General features: G+C 41.3%; 1 protein-coding gene across 2 annotated transcripts in view; it reads right to left on the bottom strand.

Moving 5' to 3' along the window:
• ATP13A5 (ATPase 13A5) overlaps positions 1-26,454 on the bottom strand; it is a 109,761-nt gene that overhangs the window by 43,306 nt on the left and 40,001 nt on the right. For both annotated transcript variants that reach the window (XM_079155745.1, XM_079155746.1), the window contains exons 8-17: positions 25,212-25,284; positions 24,176-24,304; positions 17,976-18,146; positions 15,492-15,649; positions 13,308-13,496; positions 9,602-9,663; positions 7,502-7,652; positions 5,009-5,095; positions 4,225-4,381; positions 1,758-1,875 (exon numbers count right to left, since the gene is read on the bottom strand). In XM_079155745.1, coding sequence (XP_079011871.1) covers positions 1,758-1,875; positions 4,225-4,381; positions 5,009-5,095; positions 7,502-7,652; positions 9,602-9,663; positions 13,308-13,496; positions 15,492-15,649; positions 17,976-18,146; positions 24,176-24,304; positions 25,212-25,284 — 1,295 coding nt within the window. The remainder of the gene's footprint in view (positions 1-1,757; positions 1,876-4,224; positions 4,382-5,008; positions 5,096-7,501; positions 7,653-9,601; positions 9,664-13,307; positions 13,497-15,491; positions 15,650-17,975; positions 18,147-24,175; positions 24,305-25,211; positions 25,285-26,454) is intronic.

The following is a 26,454-nucleotide window of genomic DNA, read 5'->3' as shown; positions in this document are numbered from 1 at the left end:
TCTTGCCCTCGTATTTTACCCAGATCTCCGTTCAAATGCTGCTCCTCAGAGGGCCTCCCTCATTTCCCCCTGTAAAAGGACACCCTCTGTCTTCCAAAAAGCCCTCCTAGCCTGCTTAGTTTTCCTCCTTAAGGGCATTTAAAAATTGCCAATGAGACAATAGTTTATTGATTTATTTTATTATCTATTTCCCCCAATTAGTATATAAAGTTCTTAAGGGCAAGGACTTTATTTTATTTACTTCTGAATGAATCCTCAGTTCCTGGAGGATCTAACACATAGCAAAGGTCAATAGAGATCTGCTGAAACAATGAAGAGGCAAATCTCAGCAAAGTCTTTCTTGTGCTTTTTAGTTTCAGGTAATGTTTTTTAAAATTATCTCAAGAAACTCACTTCCCCTTTCACGACTCTAATCTTTTAGAAGTGATTGACTTTGCTAATTGAAAAACTTTGCTAAATTTAATTTGATCCTAGTAAAAATCAAAACCTTATCCATTTATCCCTTTCTGAAGATAGTAACTAAATGCTAAGAACTCTATAGTCTCCTGATATTCCCTAGGAAACCTGTGATGGTTGGAAATCTAGAACATTCTATTATTTTGTTGTATTCATAACAATGTCTATTTCACTAGTGGCTGTTAAATAGGGACACAGCTGCATCTGTATGTTGCAGCTGGGCAATGGCTACATTCCACCACTAGCTATGTAAATCTTGTCATCACATATGACCTTAATATTTGTTATTCAAATTTGTGTTTGAAAAATTGTGTTATGGGCGTTTATGATTGCTCAAGAATAGCAAACACCTGTAATGCTAAATCTGAGGATGTCAGTCATATATTTCAAAATGAACTTCATAATTGTATTTCAAGGATTAAAATGTCATGACTGAAATGCTCCTTAGAAATCATCAGTCCTACAATTTCAGATGGGGTACAGGCACAGAGTAAGAAAAGGGCAATGAGTGCTGAGTATCTTAGACTTAGGCTGCAAGTAATACTATTAAATCAAGGACACCAGTATTGACATGAAGGGGCAAATTATATATAAATAAGGTTCTCTTTATCAGCAACATAAATCAAATATCTCCAACAGAAGTAATAAATAGTGTATCAGCTATTCAATTTTCCATAGTATTTCTCTACTCCTTTGTCATAGATAATTTAAAAACAACTTTTTAAAGCTGAAGAAGATCAGAAGAAACAATAGTGTATAGATTACCATCTAATGAGGACAATTTATCCCCTTAATGTAATTAAGAATATTGAATTTTATTTCTTACAAAGAATTCGATTTGTACTCATTACCTTCCCATTTCTGAGGGAGGTATAGTATTGAGCCCTGAAAAACAAAACAAAACAAAAAAATGAGTCTAAAGGATTCTGGGAATCTTTCAAATTTTTGACTGTCTCCTTCTCTCAGTCCCACTATATGTGGGACACCCAAGTAGGTTGTTCCCATAGTGCTCAGAGGTGGGCGCAGAGCTGAGACTAAGGTGATGCAGGGCAGGGATAACAAATGCTGTTTGGGAGTCAGAAATCCCATCCTTGTTCTCCCACCAACCAACATTGTGACCTAAATAAATCTTCCCCAGTCTCACCTACAATTGCTCATCCCCAAATCAGAGGACCAGATGAGTTCAGTTGTTCATCTCCAAGAGCCTTTCTGGTGATGTGAGCTGTCCATCCATCCATCTCCAGGGCTCATTCACCTCATGCACAGGGAGCCTGCCCTAGTCCTGATTTCTGACTCCTTACCTTGCTAAACGCTCCACATCTGAGAACTTCCCCAACTTCAGAGCTTTGTGGGCAAGGGCAATGACACGGAAGCCTTGCACTGTGTAATTCCTCAGCTCCTGTGGGAAATTCTTGGGTACTGTTAGAAGAAAAGGAAGAAGTAAATATAAGGTCACATCGGCTGCTTAGATTCTGAGCAAGTGTGTGGTCACTGTACCTAGTTTTAATTTTCATCTCAGAAAACTGTTTTAATAGAAAACTTTTGGCCTCAGTCAAAAATCAGGAACAAGTTTATCAGTGTGTTCTTATTATTATGGTGGAAATAAATGTCAAAGATGTGCTGGTCATCAACTGAGCTAAGGACCTATTGTTTGTGAGCCCCCAAATTCACATGCAGTCTCACCCCAAACGTGACTGCATTTGGAGGTGCAGTCTTTGGGATGTCATTAAGTCATGAAGGTGGAGCCCTCATGAATAGAATGATGACATATAAGAGGTGATCTCTCTTGTTGCCCTGTGGGGATTCAGCAAGAAGCCTGCCATCTGCAAACCAGAATGGCTGCCCTCACCAGGAACCCAACTGGCCAGCATCATAATCTTGAATGTTCTGGCTTCCAGAATGGTGAGAAATAAATCTCCACTGTTTAAGCTGCCTAATCTATGGTGTTCTGTTGTACCAGCCCAAGCTGGTTCAGACAAACTGGTGTCAGTTTTGACTGGGTTTGGCAAGGACAGACCTCAGCACTATGTCTACTTGGATGAAATAAGAGAAACAGCTGATATCTAGAACAGGGGTTGATGAACTATGGTACATAGGCTAATGAACCACTGCTTGGTTTGTCAAAAAGTTTTATTGGCACATGGATATGCCCATTGGTTTGCTTATTGTCTGTGTCAGTTTTGGGGCAACAGTGGCAGGGTTGAGTGGGAACACAGGTACTGTGTGGCCAGCAAGGACTAAAATATGCACCATCTGGCTCTTTACAGAAAAGTTTGCTGACCCCTCCTTTAGATGACAGATGACATCATGCCAACATTTTTGTGTTTGGGCAGGGTGACTACGCTATGAATACATGACAAACTCTTCATGGTTTATAATGAGCTGTGTGAGTGTCATGGGAAAGCAATACACAATGGGAGTGTGGTAGCTTAGGTGGAAAAACAACTGGATTCTAGTTTCCACTCCACCCTGGCTAGCTTCCTGACCCTGGCCACGTTGCCTGTCTTCTGCACTTCATAAAATGAGAGGGCTGCATATCCCTCTGTCCCCATTTATCTCAGAATTTCTAGAATAGTTCTAGAATCTTCCTGGAGGTGGGGATCTACTTTCAAAAAAACTCCTAACTCTCCTTTTCTTGAAGAGGGAGTGGTGGCATTCACTGAAGATGGTATCGCCTATGGGAAAGATCAGGAATTTGGACAACAGAAAGAACTGGAAGGGCTGCCACGAGGATAAGAAGGGGCAGGTGATAGGTCAACCCTTCTGGTAGGACAAGGGCAATAGATACCAGCAGAATGCCCAGAAGATGCTCATTGTATTGGTGTGACTGAAAAGACAAAACAAAGCCGAGGATACAACGGTTAATGGGAGCTATGAGGAAGTTCAAAGGTAGAAAAGAAAGGGGCACTTCTCAGGTTAAAAAAAGAAAAGACTTCAAATAGAGAAGCTAGAACCATCATTTGCAAAATCTTGAGTTCCGTGCATAAATCGATGGCTATCAGCAATCAGAAGGAGAAAATAAATGAAAATCAGGGGAAAAAAAAGACCAATTTTATCCAAATTAACTCATTTGAATGCAACAATACTCTTATAAACCTGGCTGTTGCTTAGAAAGTACATGTTTGTAAGACTGAGAAATAATACAAATCCTCTCAAAGTCTGGTCCAGAATGATAGAATTGTTATAAAAATGATCAATTATCTTGCTCTAATGTCATCTAATTTACTTTAATCACTTTTTATAAAAGATTTATCTTTCCTATGTTCTCCTTCCATTGATTTGTCTGAGCCCTCAATAGTGGAAACACTCCCCTTTCCCAGATGTGACAGAGACCCGTTTGCAGAACCAGACTAGTATCCACACCTCACCCTTTGGTTCCCTCTAAATACTTCTCATTCTCACCCTCTCTGGTTCTCTGACCCTAGGGACTCCCCCTTCTGACTCCTGATGCTTTGCCCTATGTTTCCTTCCCTGGTACCTCATTGTGGTTGTGCTTTTCTGGCTGGACTATGGCAGGTTCTTTATTCTCGGCCTCTCTATTATCCCCCCTACATTATGGAATCTTCTAGGCCCACTTTCTACCCATCCAAAGACCAACCTATTTCACATTCATTGATTGTGGAGCTTTATGTGTGTGTGTGTGTGTGTGTGTGTGTGTGTGTTCTGTTTTGTTTTGTTTTGTTGTTGTTGTTTTTTTAGGGCTGTCATTTGTTTCTGTGTTTAGCCTTTTAAATGACTTCACCTCTTGAAAGAGGAAAGTGTCAGTACCTGTTTTGGGTCTGCAGAACCTGGCCACCATCTCCGGGGCACCCTTCATGTAGACGCGGAAGTGATCCTCCCCGGCCAGCTGAGCAATCACAGACATCCTCTGCAGGCTTGATGAAAAGGGAAACTGGCGCAAGATGGCAATGGCTTCTACAGGACTCTGCAAGGGCATCCACAGAAGGGGGCTTAGAAAGACCGCCAGAGCTATTTCCCAGAGGCACACCAACAAAATTGTTTCCTCCTCCATGAGCCTCACCACTCCCTGAAGTAGTGTATTTGTCACAACATTGACACTTCCCTGGCTCCATCTAAGGTGACTTCCTCAAAAAGTTGTCTGGTCTGTAAGTCCCTCTCCTTAAGCATCTGGAGAAATCCTAATCACCTTCCAGCTGAGCTCACTCCCTCCATGGTGCTTCCCTCTCCCAGAAACAGCATGCGCTCCCATCTCTGGACTCCTGTGTCTCATCCTTCTGCTTTTGTTGGAGTAGTTGGCACACTGTATCACACTTATTTGCACCTGTATTGATTTTCTACCAGTCTTTGCGCTCCTCCAACATAAGCCCAGCATGTCTTGTTTAGAATTCTAGTACACTGTTCTGGCATTCCTAGGTAGCCAGCAAGTGTGTGCTGAATAAACTAATGGATGGATTCATGACTGAAAGAACCACCAAACCAACTGTGGGATTTGTTAAGCTTAAAAATGGGAACATAAAAATATGTGAAAGTCTGAGGAGTTTCACTAGTCTTAAGGGAAAAGAGCTATAGGATTTAAAGAAGCAAATCATACCCGACTGGCTTCCGGTCCAGGCTTTATTATTGTGTTTGAGTCTGACATGCCAAATTTGTAGGAGTTCACATCGCAATCTTCCATTTTCTATTGTAAAATGAAAACACTTATGAGATTCCTTGGAGAAAAATAATAAGAAAGAAATCTCTCCCATTTGAATAACACTTGAATCTTTTCAAAGTCCTTCTCATGTATTTTCTCTTCCAGAACAATTATCTTAATACTGTCATTGTCGAATTTCTATTGTGTTGATTTTATATTTCAGAACTTTTTGTAAAATATCAAAAAGCCAGAAATATGGTGAATACATTTTAAGTTGTAATTGATGAGGAAAATGCTAGCTGCAGGTCAAGGACTCTTCCTAAATGCTTATGTCTAGGAATTGGAGGAGAGATTAAGTGGAGATATAGTCTCCAATATTGTGGAGCACAATAGCTCTTAAATGGGTTAGAATTGTGTCCCAAGATAAACATGAGACTATTTCTTTATACTAATTTATAACCTTATTTATTTAACTAGGGAGTTAGCCAATTAGGAATCACATCTGAAAATGGTTTGTATACTTTGGATGCTACAATGGTAGCAATCCATACCATTAAGAAACCAATATTAAAATATGGGAAAGGCAATTAGATATAAAGAGCAGGGGAGAGAAAATAGGAGATAGTATCTCGTCTCCACTCTGTCACTTAATTGTTTAATCTCAGGGACATCACTTAATATCTCAGATCTCAATTTCTTCTGAAAACTATTCTTACATTTCTTTTAGAGCTAAAATTCTTAAGAATCTATAAGGAGTCCCCCCCTTAAGTTTAGTGGAAGCTCCTAACTAACAAACTCCAATTTTGATATTTAACTCAGCTCCTTCCAACTTAGCTTTAAGCTCAATGAATAATCTTGCATATTTATGCTTTGTTCAGGGAGAATACAACTGTTCTGACAGTTCCTACAGAGATAATACTCAAGATTTATGTTTCCGAAAGGACCCCTACTTATATGTCACTTGTAAGTAGACTGACCCTCCTCTGATGGGGAAGGAGACATTACTAGGACCAGGATCAAAGTCACATGTAGTAGTCACTCTGGGAAACTCATCATTGTTCCAGTGATGCTGGTAAGGACATTGTTTTATGCTAAGTACACAGGTTATTCTCCATTACAATCCAGGAAACTGCTTAATGTCTTGTCTTCATGCCCAAAATTTCTCCACAGAACACATGGTTTTTTACTGACTTCAGAAACTTCCCTCTCTACTAGGTTTCCCTTTCCATTCATTTGGCCGGTAGGAAGCTAAAATGTTCCTACCACACATCTTTCTATTAGCCTCTTCACAAGATGTATTTCTTGCCCCTACAAACATTTGTCTCCATTTTTTACAACTTTTAATGCTGTCCTGTATTTTATATATCAATGTAAGTGACTTTAGAGCACTTTTTTTGGAGAGCAGCAGAATGTAATTAATTAGCTAGCTAATTCACAAACACCCTCCACTTGTTTGGCACTTGGTAGTGCTCAAAGCTCCTAAATGTCAGTGCTCACCACATCTGTGAACAAGACATTGTTATCCCAAACTCACAGATGAGGGGACAGACTCAGAGTCTTGATTCTGGATTTGCGATCACATGGCAGAGAGGGACAGAGCACAGAGTTCTACCCACTGTGTCATGGCAGCCCCCCTAGCTGGACTCACAGCTTTCAGTTGTCATTTCCACTCAGCTCAGAAATTGGAGCCAGTTGGAATGAGGATCCTTCAGGATGGTGTGGACAATACAGTAGCTACCCGCCACTATGGCTGGTTAAAATTTTATTTTTTCTTTCTTTTCTATTTTTGGTACCAGAGATTGAACCTAGGGGCACTTACCCACTAAGCCACATCCCCAGCCCTTTTTATATCTTATTTTGACACAAGGCCTCACAAAGTCCTTAGAACCTCACTAAGTTGTTGAGATTGGTCTCAAATTTGCTATCCTCCTGCCTCGACTTCCTTAGTCACTGGGATTATAAGAATGTGCCACCATGCCTGGCTGCTGTTTAAATTTAAACTAACTAAAATCATCAATTCGATTCTTCAGTTACCTTATTACATTCAAGTGACAGCCACAGAAGACCCAGCTTTCGAGAACTATCTTTCCAAGTGTGTCTGGAGAACATTGGAACCATGCTACGGCCAGTCAAGAAGGTTTTGGGGCCAAATAGCTTTAGTAAATGTTGCATATCATGTCCCTCTTGAATATTCACATTGCAACTATATTAAAGAAATCCTGAAGAAAAAAAATCTATTTAACTTTACATAGATAGCAGTTCCCGAATTTATTTGGTTATGGAACCCTATTTCACATTACACTCCTTAACAGAGTTCTTTGAAGCAGAGGCTAGAAAATTCTGGTAGGATCATAGCAGAATTCATTTTAACCACAGTTGGAAAGGTTTCAGGACTCCCAGTAAGGATCTCTTTATGTTGTCCTCATTTGATTAAGTAAACCACGACCTTACCCAGGCAGTGCTTTCAAACATTTTGAGGTCCAGAGGGTCTCCCTGGATGGTCCCATCAAGAAGGATCAAAGAGTGGCAGCTGGCCATGGCTGCACACAGAGGGCCCCATGGCAATGCCTTGCCTGAGGCAAAGCTGTGAACTTTCTGAAAACTGGTAGAGAAGATAATAAGTTAAAGTCTTGAATAAAATCATTTTGCACACTCTGCCTCTGAAAGTTCGCTACAGTAGAATGCCAGTCACCTGTCCCTTATGCTTCAAAGCCCCTCAGGGGCTCCCCTGCTCTACAGTTCAGACTCTTCAGCCTGGTAATCGAGGTCCTGTGGGTCCCAGTTTTACCTCACCTCACAGCTGCCACTCCTACTGATGTCCTTTATGTCCTGGATTCTAGGCCCAGACTCAACATCTTGCTATTCCTATACTTGTCCAGGGACTATGCTGCCTTCAATCTCCTCTTCATCTGGTTTCTTCAGTTTTAAGTCAGAGTGCTCTGTCTGGAGAGTGGTCTTTACACAACCTTTCTCTGAGTTGGATATGAATTTCCTTCTCAAACAGAGAAGTAAAACTTCAGAGGGCTTGGTACAATCACAGGGATTTTTGTGACATTACTTGCAGGCATCTGACATAATGGCTGTACTCTGGGAAGGCATGTGAGCAGGCAAATCTGAGCTACACCTGCAAACCCTGTGGATCTGGCTCCAAAAACCACATACCCTAAGCCATAAGGTCCCAGGTTCATGAGGTAGCAGGATAGGGAAGAAGCCTGACTGGTGGTCAGGTAAGTAAAAACATGCCTTAGCTCTGGAGTGTTTCTTGCTACTCAGCCCTTCCAAATGTGCTGTGCTTTCCTGAAAACCCCACTCTATACATCCTGCCTCTAAAGCCTGTTTTCCTCTTTGACTATAGAATGCCTTGGTTTCCCTTCCTCTCCTCCTACCTCAGAGCTGAATCGTGATTGGGTCTAGTTGTTTCTACTTCCTTAAAAGCTTCAGAGTGCTAGGGACGTGGGAAGGAGATGGAAGGATGGAAACAGCACACATTTCATCCCTTTCACTGTTCTGGCCATTGGAGGCCCTGTCTTTCTAAATGAAGGCTGGCTGGGACACTGAACAGTCAGGAGCAGAAACACATGAGTAGAGTTCAAGGCCAGGTGTCTTCTAAAAAGTCACACCACCTGTCTGCTATTATCTTGTGCCTGCTCCGTACCTGCCCCAATACCATCTTGGAGAGCATCTATGTGACTTCACTAACTGACAGTTGCCTCAGCCACAGTTTGAAACCAGAATTGGATAATCAGAGTCAAGAGCCATTACCACTCAGATTGAGAAGGCAATTCTTAGCCCTACAGGGATGGAGCCAGGAGATTAGGGGTACTCTCTGTGGAGGTCTCTCCCTCCCCTCTCCAGTTCTGTTCTGGGGTAGGTGTCTTTGTGATTATTTTCTAGTCTCCCTAGAGCTAGTTTTTAGCCCATGTTTGTAAAATTTCTAGCTATACATCCTCCAAAACTTATCTCAGGTGCCATCTCTTTCCAGTGGCTTTCATTGATCCAATAAATTTCAAAATGAATTTCTACATTCACCCACCATATTATTATATTACTCAAGACTGTGTGTCATACCAAGCAATCTTTATTGCTTCTTCTCTATTCTGATTTCCTGCCTTAATAGTAACAATTTTCTTGGCCTGTGTTGTATATTGGGGGTGAGTATCTTTGTACCTTTTAATCCCACTTGTCTGTGAACTCCATTAGGGAGGAGATGGAGTCCTCTTTTCTGTCCTCACTACACCTACCTGCACCAGAAGACTTTGAATCAAGCATGATTTTGATTTCATTCTGCTCATCTGTTTTGTTCATTCTGTTCCTTAATCATCCACTTATTCTATTCTATTTTTCATGTGGAGTGTGAAGGCTTACTTTCCAGGTCAGGTTCAGACTTTAGGACTCATTCAATTAAACAAGTAAGAAAAATGGGGAGCTGACTCCAGCCCATTACTGTATATGTATTTGATGTGATTCTCATCCCTTAATACTGGAAGGATGGATTTGAGTACCACCAAGGCAAGCCCAGCATCACGTTTCAGCTTCATTTAAGGGACCTACCAGTTGTTGGCAGTAGGGACAGTCCCCCAGAGGTCCAGCCCATCTTCTGTAAGAGTGCCTGTCTGAAGAAAAATTAAAATTGGTGTTAGTGTAAGATTTATAGCTTTTAATTATGATGTGATTTAAAGGAATCCTGAACTTCTAAGAAATTATCATAGATGCAGTTGTCCAAATCTTTTGTAAGTGTCAAATTTTAAATATGGTGACATAATCATCCTCAAGATCATGTTGATGATCAGATGATTCTAGTTACTTTGACGATAAAATACAAGGGCTTTGTTTTGGTTTTGTTTGTTGTTGTGTCTACTGCTATGGCTATAGGAGAAACTCAGTAAGTGAGAATCCAACAAGAACCAGTGTGAATTTGACTCTTCAGTTGGCACCTGCTGTCTTTCCAAAGCAGAACTCAGGATTTCTTTTTTCTTTCTTTCCAAGACTGTTTAGTTCACAATTTGCCATCTGGTTCACAGTCATTTTCTAAAAATATGGGTGACAGTGACTGTCCAGATTGATAATGAAATGTTGGTAAAGGGCTTTGAAACTACAGAGAGCAACTAAGTGCTAATAATAGATATTAATTAATGCCCATGAATGGGTTTTATGTTAGAACAAGAGAAATGTTCAGGAGGTATGATTTGTAGTACTATGGGAAAGTATTTGTGAGAAAATGTAACAGAGAAAGCAAAATGGAACCGAGTTCTATCACAGCACTTAATTTTCTCGTTGTTTCCCAGTCATTCATTAATTGCAGACCCTGGTGTCTTGCTGCGTTCGGCTAACACCGTCAGGCCTGCTTAACACCCAGAGAGAGTGCAGTCCCCCACAGCTTCTCTGGCACTGCCAAGGCAGCGCAGAGCATTTCCAAGCACTGCAGAACATCCTGTTTCAGCACTGACTCCTGGCCTCTGACATGAGGTTCTCAAAGTCGTCTCTGTATAAGACGCTGAATTTTGTAGTCCCTATCAAAGGATAACTTTTATCATGAGAGCACATCACATTAACATAATGGTTTACTGGGAAGTGCTTATGATGCATTTCATTCTTAAACTGAGCAGAAGGGCAGAGATAGGTTAAAGGTGAAATGAGCAGCCTACGGGGATAGTGGCCCATGGGTGGGAGAGGCAGAACCAGAAGCACCCCTTCTGGAGTCTTCCACTACTAGAAATTCTTCAGGGCCTGGGGAAAGACAAAGCCCATTCTGGGTTTTCAAATTAAAAAGTTAGGAATCTTTGTTTCATTAATTCATTTGGAGTTCACAAAGAAAGAGCTAACTTGATTGAGTTATTCCTTGAACAAAAACAACTTTTCAAGATTAGTTACTTGCTTCATTTCCCTTCTGCATTTTACAAAGGCCCCAACCTGTGCATTTATTTTCCAAATCCTCTTGGGTTGTTTGATTTCAAAGAGTTAGCAAGTTAATTCAAACTGAAATGTTTTCCTGATGACTAGATTATGTTTTTAAACATTAATATTTTGAATATGAAAATGGAGAGAATGCTGAAGCAAAACTAAAATGAGACTGTACTACTTCTCTATTGAAAATGACCCTTTCACAATAAACTTACAATAAATAGAAAACTCAATTATATTTGAACTTCTAAAGGCAATAAGGTAGGGAAAAAAAAAAACAAGCAAAAAACCTCTTAGCATGAATATAAGCCCAGGCTTGAGCTGAATTGAACAAAAAGAAAGAGAACTTATCTTAAAGAACCTATAACAAACCAATATAAAATAGAAATATGTATGGAGACATATATACACAGAGGCCTAATGATAGGTGTCTTCTAAGTTGTAATAACACTGGAAATTGTAAAGTTTTTTATTCCAACATCACGTTGATAGAGTTTTATAATGTGAAAGTTGGAAAAAAATCTTGGAGATAATTCTAGTTCAATCTTTCTATCTCAAAAAGGCCATGCAGAAACTTAGAATCCAATCCAGGATTAGATTTCTCATTTTGCCAATTCCCAGTGGGGAGGTCTTTGCACTGTAACATGCTGTCATGCTGTATGGAATTTAGCCAAGTAAGCCTGGGAGCAGCCCCTCAGACAGACGAGCAGATGACAGGAGGATGCAGAGGAAGAAGTTTTATAAAGGAAGGAGAATGAACAGCCTTTGGGAAAAACTGGTCTTTGAAACAAATGAATATATAATGTGCACATTTTATAAATAGCCCTCCTGTATCCTAGACACTAGTGAGGCTGTTGGGTAAGTAATGGGAATCCCTATCAGAAAACTTCCAAGAAGTTATATCTGTCCCCAAATCCAAAATGAAGCTGCTGCTAAATTAACCCTAAGGGTTTGACTGTTGGCAATTGAGGACATTTTTTGTCAAATGAAACACAATGAGAGAGAGAACTAAAACAAATAATCTAAGAGCTATGCCACTTTCAGCAGGGGCCAACAGGGTCAGGTCTCCTCCTGGGGCTTTTCCAGTTTATCGTCAACTCTCCATTTTTGCTCTCACTGTCTAGCACAGCAAATGATCTCTTTTTTTCAGTTGTTCACAGGTGGCCTCTTCCTCTGTCCTATCTCTCTTCATCTCTTCTCACCAATTCCTTCAGATAAATAAAGTGCCTATAAAAATGTCATTCATCTTTTTTAAAAAAATGACAAGGACTCCCATTCTCCTTCCAGACCAGGCCCTGCTCCTCAGCTTGCCATGTCAGCCCCCAGTGTCATTCCCTCCAACAGCCCATTGTCCTCTCTCTGTCCCCACATGTTCCTGCCTCCCACACCCTTATGTTCTGAACAGCTCACCTCTGAGGCTGGACCCACTTCATCATGCCTGACATTTTGCTCTGAACTTCATTAAGCACACATCACATAACAAAAGGTCGTCTACACTCTGTGAGCTTCTCAAGACCTAGGTCTATCTCTCTTTAATGGGACTCTCCGCCAGCACCGTGGACAGCATTGGTTCTCTGCCAGTGTGGGTTAACTAAACATGGCCAAAGCCTTGATCAATTTTCTAAATGCAAATGAACTAAAGACAGGGATGGGCGAATCCCCGCCCAAGGACACCACAACAGCTAAGCTGTCCTGGCCAAGCTGAGGGCAGGACCTGAAGAGCAGGCAGCTGGTGTTGAAGTTCCTCAGGTCTCCAGAGGAGAGACGGTCTAGGGACCTGCCCTTGGCAGCAGTGCTCCCATCTGGCACATACTCCCCCTCTGCCACCTGTCTGTCCCTAAGCACAGAGACCCCCTGTTCTAGCCTGGAGCCCTGATCCCTAAGGACCACAAGAGAGGAGTGGCAGGAATGTAGAGACATGGGCCACTGTCCACACCCTTTCTTCCCTTACAAAAAGCAGAGGACAAGACGGAATTGTTACTTGAGCTCTAGACAAAGCACTTCCTCACATTTTTGCCTGAAAATGTCCATCAGGAAAGTTATCAGAGTAAAAGACTAAACACACACATATACAAGCACACACACACACACACACACACACACACACAAAGGTGCAAAAAACACTTAATTTCACAGGGAAAATTTTTCATGATGTGATGACCGAACTGTAACCTTTGGAATCAGTGAAGTAGCAGCCAGAAGGTGATCTCACACTAGCTCACTGTGTGGCCTCCTCTGGCCTCAGTATTCTCACCTATAAAATGGGAGCACTTGAAGAACATTCCCCCCAGGCCCTCTCCAGCTCTGCTATGCCTCAGAAACCATCACCCTTCAACCTGGAAAGTTCGGATCTTACTTTGTCAAAGCACACAAGGTTTATTTGCCCACACATGTTGATTCGCTGTGGAGAGATGCAGAAGATTTTCTTTTTCTTCAGCCTCTTCTGGGCATACACGATGCCTATGGTCAGGGCAGCTGGCAGCACGGGAGGGACAGTCACTGTGAGGAGGATTAGGGCCATGGTCGCAGTGTCTCTTGGGGAGACCTGGGGAAGAGAAAGATATCCACACAGTCAGCCTGGCACCGCAGGCCAGCACCTTCCTGACAGCTGCCTCTAGAAACAGCACAGGAGCCCTGGAGACTTGACGCAGAACATTCCTACAGTCAGTTCTCTTGGGGCTGAGTGTTCTTTTGACTATCCCTAAAAAATGAACATATCTCACACTGTAGAACAAAGGAGAACATTAATCCCTGTTCCAAGCCTTGGGTTTTTCTACTTAACATACCCTGTACCCAGGCCACCCAGCCCTCCTCTGCTCCTCAGAACTCCATGCCCCCTTGGGCTCCCAGGACACCAGGGCTAGTCTCAGGGTACATTTCAGCAGCAGCATCACTGTTGGCCCAGCACAGGATCCGATACAGAGGAGGTGCCCAGTAGAGAATGGTGAAGGAGCAGTGACTTGGAAAAAACCAGGACCAGGGCTCTGCCAAGATCCAGGCATATGTTATTAGCTATAGGGAAGTGATATTAAAATGAGTTGGCTATTACTGATGCAAGCACTGTGTTAGGCTAGGCTCGTTATTTAATTCTTCTCACAATGACTGCTTTCTATAGCTATAAACACAGTAGTTTTGACCCTGAGAACTCCACTTGCTTAATCCTGAGCAACCAGACACAGCCTATACCAGGGGCCAGGTTCAGACCCATAAAAAGACAAGTCCTGGGGTTCTGTTTGCTGCTCTGGAGGTACCGGATGTTGAGTTCTGCCTGGGAAACCTTCCTTCCCAGTCTGTACCAGGGCTCTGATTTTCCTTTTCTGCTCAACATTCTTTTTCCTAGATGAAACTGGCACACTACCTCACGTTCTAGACCCAGTGGCCTTGATGTTCTGCCTAGTTCTACCCAGGCTACCTTCAGGTAGTAATGAAGTGGCCTCTCCTACCGTCCGTTGCCCCAGAAATGTTCCCTGGAGGCTTATTTCCAATTGAAATGTCTATTCAGAGGTTAAGTTTGAGCATAAACATTGCCTGGAAACTCTAGCTCCATCTTTGCCTACCAATATTCATTCTCTGGCCCTCACCCCACTCCACAGACATACAGGATTCACTGATGCCACTAGTTTGGGCACTATAATGAGGTAATTCAAGCCAAGTTTCAGTTTGGATGCTTTATTTACGTCTTCTTCCCTGCCCGCCCACACTCTTGTGATCTCAGAAGGTCTATGTCGAGACTGCATGGTAATCAACAGAATCAGACTCGCAGGACCAGAAAGAACCTTGGGGTCCTAAGTGACAACCACACCCTCCTGACACATCTATGAAGAGAGGCATCCAAATGAAACCTGATACCCTGGAGCTTAAAGGGATCCTAGGAGTTATCAGTTCCATAAAAGTAACTATTTCCTTTCATTTAAGAGCCCAAGCAGAAAAACGTAAGCAAGTGTTGGGGATTACCTGGAACACTTTCAAATATTTCAGGAAAAAGTTCAAGATCCTTTTCAATCAGATCTGCTCCTACCTTGCTAGATTTCTCTCTTAATTGATGGCTGGTTCCAGAAGACCATGTGCATCCTTTTTGTTTTGCTTACTTAAATTAGTCTGAACTGATTGACAAAATCTCCCCCATTTTATCAGACGTGAGAAACAGGTACTTCCTCTAAGGCTCTTTGGGCTTGGATATCACACATGTCACACTGGGAGTGGCCCCTTGGCAACTTTTCATAGCTGCACTATCCAATTTGATTGGGTGACCACTAATCACATATGGCTATTTAACTTAAATTGATTGAAATGAAATAAAATTGAGAACTCATTTCCTTACTTACATTAGTTACCTTTTAATTGCTCCATAAGCACAGGTGGCTTCTATGCTCCCATATTGGACAGGGTAAATACAGAGTATTTCTACCATCTGAGAAAGCTCTTTTGGAAAGAACCAATTTACAAAATGATGGGATCAGGAAGCAACCTTACCTACCTTCTTGAGTTAGGCCAAGCTCCTAAAAAATATGCTACTGAAAAACCTTACCCCCATACTTACTTCATGGTACATATATACTCCTAGGGCATAGAAAAAACCTACAACCCCAAGACAAGCCAGGAACACGATGAACTTGAAGGCATCACTGTATAGTTTGAAGTTCAGAGGCCGGGGGTAGAGGATGGACCTCACCAAGTCCCCTTTTGCTGTATTGTAACCTGCATGGAGACAATCACAGTTGGAACAAGGCTCTTTAATACAGTTTCTAAGTCAGAAGTGGTTGAGTCATTGGAACTTGGAACGAACACAGCATCGCTCTGACCTAACACTGTATTTGCTTTCTTTGTTGTTACACGTCACCAGAGCAGTCGGTGGCATTCACTTAGGCCTGTTCCATTTCTATTGCTCTGGGAATCCATGTTTCCATGCTCCTACAGTGCAGTTCCCCATTTCCCATGAGGGCTGAGAGGAATTGGACTAAGGAACTGAAGAATGTGTTGACCAAGGAAAATGAGAGGCTAAGAGAAGACACTTTAAAGCAGACATGCGTTGAAAATAGATGTTCAAAAAAATTGAAAATTGGGAGAAAAGGAAAGTGCAAGTAATTTCCTACTAATATATATATATATTATACATATTCTTATATTATACATATTCAGTATAATATATAATTATATATATATTATACATATTCAGTATATATATACATATTCATATCATACATAGGTATGTATATGCCTCTGATCATATTATTCTTGTATTACAAACCTTCCCACTTTATTAGAACAAAATTTAATTTTCTATGCATGGATTTGAGGTCACCTTCATTTGATCTATTCCTACCTTGCTGGACTGATCCCAACTACTGATTTTAGAAGACATCTTGTATATTTCTTTGTATTTTGTAGACATAAATTAGTCTATTTTAATAGCTCTGATATGGTTAACTAAACCCTCCCGATCCTACTGGGCTTTGTTAAAATGCCAACTCATCAAATAAGTGTTTCTAGAATTCTACTGTAATACTTCATACCAAGAATAATATATCTCACCCTTTGGGGTCCCTGAAACACTTGGTCATATGACAGCCAGCATCACCGCATGTTTTAGTTTGTTATATGTCTATCTGTCTCCTACAACAGAGTATCATAATCCTTTAGGGAAAGGTGCATCTCACAAATTATTTCTCTAGCCCTCAGTGCATAGCACATGGTAAATATCCATTAGTATCTGAACTGGTGGCTAAAATGATTGACTACTATATATTCTAGATAAGAATCAATATTCTAAGTATAAAATGTGCCTTATCTCCACTGCCAGATGGATACTAGGTCTCCTTAAACATGACTTTGCTGCCTTTGGAGAATAGGTATACACTTCTGTCTTACTTGCTCTGTAAGAATTTTACAGAACTCAGGAGGTTTCCATGGTCTTTAACCATTGGTTTCTGTTTAGATAGCAGGCTAAAGATGCTGTAAAACCCACTAGCTTGTTTTAATAGAAAACACAAAGTCATGTTCTAATTAAAAAAAAAAAAAAAAAAAAAAAAACCTGTACAGCTAGGACAATTGAATAATATATCAAATTAAAGCATAGTGGTATCAAAGTGAAAGGTATGTTTTGTGTCCATGAATATGTAGGGTGGCAGAAACACAGACCAGGATTAAGGACCAGGAGTTAGGGCCAGGTTATGAAAAGCTTTGGTTGTGAATGTCATGTGGAAGTTTGAGGAGGTTCGTATGGCTAGCCATACAAAGTTTCAGGTCTGATATGCCTGGACTCCAGACTATGTGTTTGAAATGTGATTTTTGGGTTCAAGCTCAGAGAATGACTGGGGCAAAAGTTGAATGGGAAGAGTCAAGACTATTTCTCTTGTAATAGATTAAACATGGAAACATGGCGTACTGAAAGTCTGCACTAAATGGTGACTATGGGAATAAAGGAGAAGGGACAGAACTGAGCAGAGGGGGACAGGCCTTGGGGGCCCTCATAGAATCATTGGTGCCCATTTGGAATAAAGGAAAGTAAGGAGTTAAAGATTCCATTGAGAGACTAGCTTGATGGAGAGGCTGTTTACAGAGACCCAATGCAGGAGGGTTAAGTACACATTTTGATGCTTGATTATAAAGAATCTGTAGAGCACTCAGGTGGAGGTATGCAGCAGGGAGTTTGATATATACCCTAGCAAGCAACCCCTTTAAAGGAAAAACTTCATAGTCATAATGGTTGACACCTTTTTTTTTTTTTGGCAGGAGTTCATAATATGGATGGAAAAGAGAAGAAGCCTATGGACACAGGTCAATCCAAGAGTATGATCTTGCCTTGAAGGAAATATACATTACCTGTGTGTTTCTTTCATCACACACAAGGGAATAAGTCAGTTAAAATAGTGGTAATTTAGAATAATAAGGGGTCTTCGTAGAAAAGGATGTGACTCTTATTACCAGAATGTGGTAAACCCCCAAATCCTAAACAAACGTTCCCTGTCCTGATTCTGCCCACCTCCAGCCCTGGGTAACACTGACAAGAGTGGAATACACTAACCTGTCTGCAAAACTACTGCTCTTATGGGTCCCTGCCCAGAGGGCTTGACCTGGATAACTTCTGTCCCACAGAAGAGCACATGTTTCCGATAGTCCTCCAAACTGTGGCATTTCCAAGGCATGGTGTTCTCCGTTTCGGGCAGTGGTGTCTTTGTGACAGGTATACTTTCTCCTAAGGAAGATAGTATTTTGTTGATTCTACATAAACCCAAAATGTTATTTAAAACTGGTATTTTCCAGTTTCAAGAAATTAGACAACCACAACTTATCTGGTCCTAATGTCCATCTCGTGAGTCAGACGACAGTTTTCAGGGATGCTGGTGGTACAAGAAATGGTAGACTTTGATGGATTGCAAATAGCCACTTAGGACTGGCTGTCTTCCCTATACCTGGTCTACATGGTTTGTCATCATAATTTTAACACTCATACATTGCTGGTGGAGTTGCAAATTAGTGCAACCACTCCGGAAAGCAGTATGGAGATTCCTCAGAAAGCTTGGAATGGAACCATCATTTGACCCAGCTATCCCACTCCTCGGCCTATACCCAAAGGACTTAAAATCAGCATACTACAGAGATACAGCCACATCAATGTTCACAGCTGCTCAATTCACAATAGCCAGATTGTGGAACCAACCTAGCTGTCCTTCAATTGATGAATGGATAAAGAAACTGTGGCATATATATACAATGGAATATTACTCTGCCATAAAGAATGATAAAATTATGGCATTTGCAGGCACATGGATAAAATTGGAGAATATCATGCTAAGTGAGAAAAGCCAATCTCAAAAAACCAAAGGACAAATGATCTTGCTGATAAGCAGACGATGACATATAATGGGGGATGGGAGGGGTTAGCGTTAGGGTTAGGGTTAGGTTTAGGGTTAGGGTTAGGGAGGGGGAAAGAATGGAGGAAGGAAGGACTGTATAGAGGGAAAAGAGGGGTGGGGGTGGGGGGGGAAGGGGGAAAACATGGCCGAATGAATCAAACAACATTGCCCTGTGTAAATTTATGATTACACGAATGGTATGCCTTTACTCCATGTATAGAGAATCAAAATGTATCCCATTTGTTTACAATTAAAAAAAAAGATACTCTTATCATCAAGGGAAAAAAAGGCAACCCGTGGTGCCTGAGTTGTCACTTACCGTTCTTCAAGCGTTCAGCAGGCCCAGGACCACAAGGAATAGAGGAGCCATAAAGCACACGGATACTAAGAGCTATTTGCCTTTCATTTCCTCATTTATTCATTCACCCATTCTCTTACCTAGTCAGTCAACAAATATTTTTAAGTGTTTTTGCTGTGCCAGGAACTGTGCTGAGTGCTGGAAATATAATGAAAAACATGACAGACAGACATCCTGCCCTTGAAAAGCTCAGGGAGCCAGACTAGAAAATAGAGGTCTTCCTACACCATTTCCAGTAAATCCTATTAAAGCCCTCCTTTTATTATTCCACTCTTTTGCTCAAAAAATCCTTAGGTTTTTTCATTGCCACTACTAAATAAAGTCCAAACTCTCTTCCTAGGTTGTCAAACCCTTCAGGCACTGTTGACCGTGTCTCCCTGTCCATGCTCCAGCTGAACTAGACCCTTTCATTTCCCTTTATTGACTCCCATTCTTTGCCAGTACCAGTCATCTCCCTTTCCCTGATGGCTGTAAGACCAGATATTTAAGGCAAAAAAGAAATTTAGCTCAGAGTTCAAAAATGATAAATTTCAGAGACAAAATAAAAATGTTAATAACACTTCCTGGCTCCCAGATTTAAAGAGCACTAAAGCGAATTTAAAATTCCATTAGTCTTTTGCTAAATGTTCAATTAGCAAGATAATATGTCATCTTTCCAAATTGGAAATAATATTATATTGATTATAGTTATACAAATTTGGGTCTTATCTCTCTTTCTAGGTAATAACTGAGGGTAGGGACTTTGACATATATAACTTTTTATATTCCTCATTTTCCCTAGTGGTATATAATAGGGTCAAAATACATATCTTTGTTAAATGCATGGACAAATTAAATAAAGGCAATTACCCAGTCCTTTCTATTATTGTTTTCAAAAACTAGTTTCCTACCATGGTACATATTTCACATCATAAGGTGTAAGAAGCTGTAAAATTTTTATTAGCAAACTTGAATGGCATTGTCCCCATACCATTTACTTTAAAACGATTATGATATTCGTCTATGGTGTGCATTTGCCAATTGCATTCTAACTGACTTTGTAAGAGACAGAACCTTTGGACATGTCCCCAAATCATTATACCACATCGTTTTTGAAATCAGCCTTTATAATAGGCAGATTCTTGCAGATAACCAAATGATGTTACACAGAGATGAATTTCAAGTCTCTTTTATACTATTCCCATATTAATAAGAAATCTCATCTTTGGCCTTTCTTGGAACCCACCCCCCCCACCAAAAAAAAAAAAAAAAAGAGAGAGAGAGAGAGAGAAAGAGAGAGAGAGAGATGAATTTATCTACAAAAGATTGGGGGACTAAAGAATCTAAACAAGGTTTTAGAAGGCAGGGCCAGCTTTGTTTGCTGTCAACTGTAGAGTTGGCTCCCGGCACCTGGAGACCCCTTCTGCAGTCAAAAGGAGAGCCTCTCCCAAGTCTTCAAGGAGCCAGGTGCCTGCACAGGGTGACATGCTGGAAACGCCCTATCCTTGTGTATTTAGATTTCTGTAGTCATTTGACTTTTAACAATTTGAGAGCAGCAACCATTTCCCATTCATCTTGGTGACTCCAGAACCTAACACAGAGCCTGGCACAGAGCAGGCATCTCTGAACTTGTATGAAACACAGGATGAATAAGCATGAGAAAGGGAGAGAAGGAAAGAGTTTGCCTATCAACTGGTGAGAAGTTAGTCTGGCGGGACTGCAATGTGCACACACTGAGGGAACTCCTGGGTCCCACCTGGGTCCTAGCACACTTCCTGCATGTTTCATATGAACCAGAGTAGTTTAATGAGTGGAGGGAAGGGGCAGGGGACTGAGGCAGAGTGAATGACACCCTCTCCCCCACACGTATTTCTAACAGAACGGGGAAGCACTGCTTTTAAACATAGGCTCTAGGGACAAAATTGCCTGGATTCAGGTGTCTTAGTTTATTCATAAAAACATAATTGTTGGGATTTATGTCATGTATGTACTTGCATCCTCTCTGTTTCCTCCACCAAGATGTCACCTCCTTGAAGGGAGAGATCTTATTACCTGTTCACCCAGTAGACTGCTTATTAATAAACCTTTGTGAAGTGAGTGAATGAATATATAAACAAACGAATCCAAATTTCATCTGCAGCACCTTTAAGCTCTGTGACTATAGGCAGACTATTCACCCAATCTGGGCCTCAGATTCACCCATCTTAATATAATTGAAACTTAAATGAAGTAACATATGTAAAATGTTAGTGCAGAACCCAATACACATAAGAATGCCAAAAAATGAGCCATTAAGCCAGGAGAAATTTTTAAAGTATTAATAGAGTCTCCTTCCCAGAATATTTCCTTTTATTTCTTGACTCCTCCCCTTCCAGGGGAGCTGGAAATTGAAGGGGAGCCATGCCTCAGGAAAGGAGGCAGAAAAAAAAAAAAAAAAAAAAACAAACAGGGAGATGATCACTGGTTTTCGAGTTTGAAAAGTTAGTCATAAATTTGATGGTGAATTTTAGGGACTTCCTGAGAATGAAAACAAATCTTTTCAGTTCGCCATGCCTTCCCTGGACTGCATGTCTATGTAAATTGGAACACATAAAATATACAGAATATAGCACATAGAGGCGGAAGCAAGTCAAGTAGAAAGGAGACTTACATGTCACGTGTCCCTAAGAGAAGGCACCTGCACTAACTTTGTGGAAACCAACTGGCGCGGGTCTGCCTCCCTTCCCAGGTAGGCGGGCCTCCGTCAGTCTCCCAGGTTCAGGGAGAGGGGGAGGAAGGCCTGCTCTAGACCCCCCCCCCCATCCACTTGAGGACCTGTACAACTCTGGGTAGCTAGCCAAGGGTCGGGAGGACCGCTAATCTATGGGGACGACTGTTTGACTCTCGCCAGGTGTTCACACTGGACGCTTTCAAAAAATGGCAAAATTTGGAGCCAAAACCACAATTAAATGTAGGTGTAAGATAAAGTGGACCGTCCTGCAGAGCCGAGTGTGTGGCAGCAAGGTGAAGCAGAGATGGGGAGGAAGGGTTCGCCTGGGGGCGGAGCAGTGGGTGGGTAAAAGGCGTCAAGGCAATAGGGTGTGACAAGGAGACGGCATCCTCCACCTTAGTGTTCAGGAGCAAATGCCGCCTCCAATTCCATTCCTCCACATACCTGCTGAGCGGCCCTGGCTTCTTTTCACCTTAGCCCCCTCATCTGTAAACTGGGATGATAACTCCTAGTCTAATCTGTTTTGTGCCACGGTAAAGTGAGATGTAAAAGTTATTTATAAAATATAATTTGCTATAACGATGTGAACAGTATTTGCCATATTTATTCTTACATCAATAAAAATGTTTGTATATGTATTGTGTATTGTGTATGTATTTGTGGACAAATACCCGGGAATACAACTGCAGTTTCAGTAACTGTAACCCTAATCTTCAGATTGTTCAGTCAGGATCCTTTGAACAAATATGCACATGGTGGGAGGTGGGGTGTAGGCCTGGTGAAAAAGTATTTAGAGCACACTGGAACTTGGATGTTTGTGAAGAAATTAATGAGAAAGACACACACACACACACACACACACACACACATACAATCTTTCTATTTCATGTGTCTGTCTCCCTAGATGCCTTCTATGGTACTTGGGTTACATAGGTATTAGTACTGGCACTTTAATTTTTTCCAAAGTGGACATTAGGAAAAGCCACTTATCATTTTAGGTCATTTTAGGTCGATTTTACCCATTTGGTGAAAGGCAGCATTGTTTGCCACTTCTAATTCTCTGGAACTCTCTGAGTTTTTCTGAGAATCAAGGGCAGCACTGTACAGCCCAGTCAGTGAGAAGAGAAAGAATAGTCCCAGGGCACAGCCTTTCTGTCACCACCATGCTCCCTGTTGCCAGTGAGAGAAGCCATTCTGCCTCACAAGCAGCTGGGAGACAGTGGCTGGCTGCATTTGAGGGAGAAGGACAGTTTTTGTTGAGCTTGAGGTTTGTGTGTTGGGTACTATGGCAACATTCTGGATAAAAGATATGATCAGTATGCAAATCCTCATCACTGTCATTATAAGGCAGTTAGATTTCAACACATTAAAGGGGTATTTTATAATTATACCAAACATATTTATGTTTACTACATTTTCTTGTCTCAATTTTAAATTAAGCAGACCCATTTTTAATGTGAAATCTGCTTATGTGGAACAATTTAGGGATAATGAACTTCCATTACATTTAGGTTGTGCTAAGGTTTTTCCTCCCTGTCTTTACACCATTTGGAAATAGAAAAACTTAACAATCTGAAAACACAAAAGACAAATAGTTTTTATGTTTGTGTTGCTTTATAGTACCTTTTATGACAACTTGTTGTGCCTTGTATTTTTCAAACTAAAGAATATTTTATAAATAGTGCCTTATTAATTGTACAAATATAAGTAAACCTAATGAACTACAAATGAAAACGAGGGCCCTTCAACTGTAACTAGAAAGGCAGCTTTCTGCACAGTGAGATCAACTGGAAATATGAATGCAAAAGAGAACAGAGCAGTTGTATACTGCCTCTGCCCTAAGGTTCAACTCAAACTTTCCACTGGAACCTGAAAGTAGTTTTTCATCTATACAGTGCCGGGCTAGGAAAAAATTTCTCTATACTCTTCCAGTTGTGGGCATTGCTGGGTTTTGTAGGTTGAGTTTTGCTTGGATATGGGCATGAATCAGTGTCATATTTAGTAACAGATTCTTTCAACCTGCTCACCTGCTGGAGCCCCTCTGCATTCACCCGTTCACCCCGCCCATCAGGCAATTAATCACATATGGCGTTAAATGTTTTGTATTTTTTGTTACTTAATTTTTCTTATTATTAAACACAGCCTGCTGGTGTATTTTGTGCCTCTCTTTGAATGAAGAGGCCAGATTTATCTCCCTTATCTGTCTCTCAATATCTTAGCATGGAACCTGGTGTGGGGAAAATAGGTGTATGTTGACTTGATTTGCTAAGTCTTGGCCTAGCTTTTGGACAGGGAAGACTAGCTCGAGGCAAGCTGCCTACCTGTGAGCATGCCCTCATTCACCACACAGCTCCCATCGATCAGAACAGCATCACATGGCAAGGATAATTTTCCTGGAAGAATGAGTGTATCTCCGGGAACCAGGAGGCGGGATTCCAGCTCCTGTAAACCTGTATAAGAACAAAGTTTCCATGACTAGTCGACATTTGCTTAGTTTTACTTAGGATTTAAAGCAACTAAGAACCCTTACTGACCTGTTTGCCAAGAGTTACTCTACCTGTTTAAGCCCTTTCCACTCAACTGAAAATTCCAAGAGAATCAGGATTAGGGAATTGCTTCCTGGAATGCAGCAAAGGATTAGTTCAGCTACAAGATCCCATTTTGATTCTAGTACTTGGTCAGTGTTTGACCCACAGTGAATACTCATGGGCGCTTGTTGAGAAGTGTCCTTTGGCTATTGTTTGCTCTCTCTCTCTCTTGTCCTGTAGCAAGCTTTCTCTCCTTGGACTGGGCCTTAGGAACATTGTCTAGAGAGCTGCTGCTCTGGGGTGCAGCTCTTCACTCCTTGCAGAGAGCCATGGCTACTGCACACAGGCCAGCTTAGAGCAAATGCCAAGTGTCCTCTAGCATCTAAAAGCCCTATGAAGGTCTAAATTCCAGATGATAGTTTGAAATAATTGATGCAGGATCTTTGAGATGGTTAGTTAAAGAATATAAAAGAACCTTAAAAGGGCTCATCTAGTAATAGTCAAGTGAATGAAATATGGAGGGCAGAGGGAATTTGAAGTAACTCAGACATTGAACAGGAATGGTTCAATCAGGACTGGGGCAAGTGAGGGGCCCAGGTTACACTTTAGCAGGGCACTCCCTCTCCATCCATGCAGAGACAGGATTATTGTTTGTACATCGATGCTTCCTTGGATTTCATGTCTTAGATGCTCTGTTCTCACCCTAGTTCCAGTCTGGAGTTCTATCAGAAAAGACTTTTTCTCCTTGACTTATAAGTAATCAAGGATGAATGGGACAGATTCCACCCAGAAACAGTAAGACGCTCAAAAGGCAGACTGTATCACCTACCTTTGTCTTTTACAAGGATTGTAACCCGGACTTTGTTGTGATCCTCCACAAGGTTGTGCAGCTTCACTGATTGCTATCAATGTAAAAACAAGGTTTCAGTATCAATGCACATCCTGAAAGCCACCTGATCTCCATAGCCCAAACACCAACCTGCTGTCACAGCCAAAAAACTCCATGCTCCAACTGCCCTACCCCAAACCCCTCCCCACCTGCCCCACTCCTTGCAGAAGAGATTATGCTCAGGAGTTAGAATAAAATAGAAATAGAAATAATGCTATTTCCCTCTTTGGGAAAATGATGCAGAACCACTGGAGCCTAAGCCAAGGAAGCAAGACTTCATTAGCATGTTGAGGATTCACAAGTAGAAAGAGGAAGACTAAGACTGAACAGGTTAGGGTTAGGGTTAAGCTCTAAGTGTCCACTTCCCTGGCTGTAAAACAACAAAGCTAAATTTGATCAGCAAGTGGATTTCCACTTGTAAAAGCTTGTGAGTATTTAAGTTGTGTTTGATCACAAGTGAACAGCCACCCCCTCAGCTACGAACTGGGGATTTCATCTTGGATGAGTCTGTAGCATGGTGTCATATGGCTTGCTTTTGAATCCTGGTGTTATCACTTACAAGTTATTTACCTGTTCAACTCTCTTTTGCTCATCTGAAAGGAGAAAGGATAGCTATCTCTGTTTTATAGAACTGTTATTAGTTTTAAGCTAATGCTCACAAAGCCCTTTGTATAGTACTCAGAACTATGCTGAGGGCTCTTACATGTTAGTGAAGAATAAAAAAAGTTGCTGATGGGAAAAGAACTGTGAAAGTCCATCAATTGGAAAGGTTTGCCTGAGGTAGAATTTACTGAGATAGGACTCCGTAAAACATGGAGAAAACAAAAGGGACATGGGATAATAGAGGCAGCATATCCTTGGAAAATGGCAGGGACCAGAAGACAGGTGAGAGGGGATTTCATCCACACAACTTCCCCAGAGTGACTGTTGGGGTGCCAACAGCCAGAGAGATGGGTCAGCTGGGGCAGGACTGAGCAGCTGCAGAAGGTACTGCCCCCACTGGTATGAATGTCAGTGACTTGGATGCCACTAAGTGCTATCAACAGTACTCAAATGCAGTTTAACCTAGTTTAAACATGAAACTCTTTTTTTTAGATGTTAAATTATCTTTATCCATTCCATTGGTTCATTTTAAATGTTACCAGATGTCACCAGGCTAAGACAAGCATTACACACAATTATG

This window comes from Sciurus vulgaris, assembly GCF_902686455.1.
Source record: "Sciurus vulgaris genome assembly, chromosome: 10".
NCBI classification, from domain to species: Eukaryota; Metazoa; Chordata; class Mammalia; order Rodentia; family Sciuridae; genus Sciurus; species Sciurus vulgaris.
Note: the sequence above shows the minus strand (reverse complement) of the source record. Positions and strands in the feature narration are given on the sequence as shown.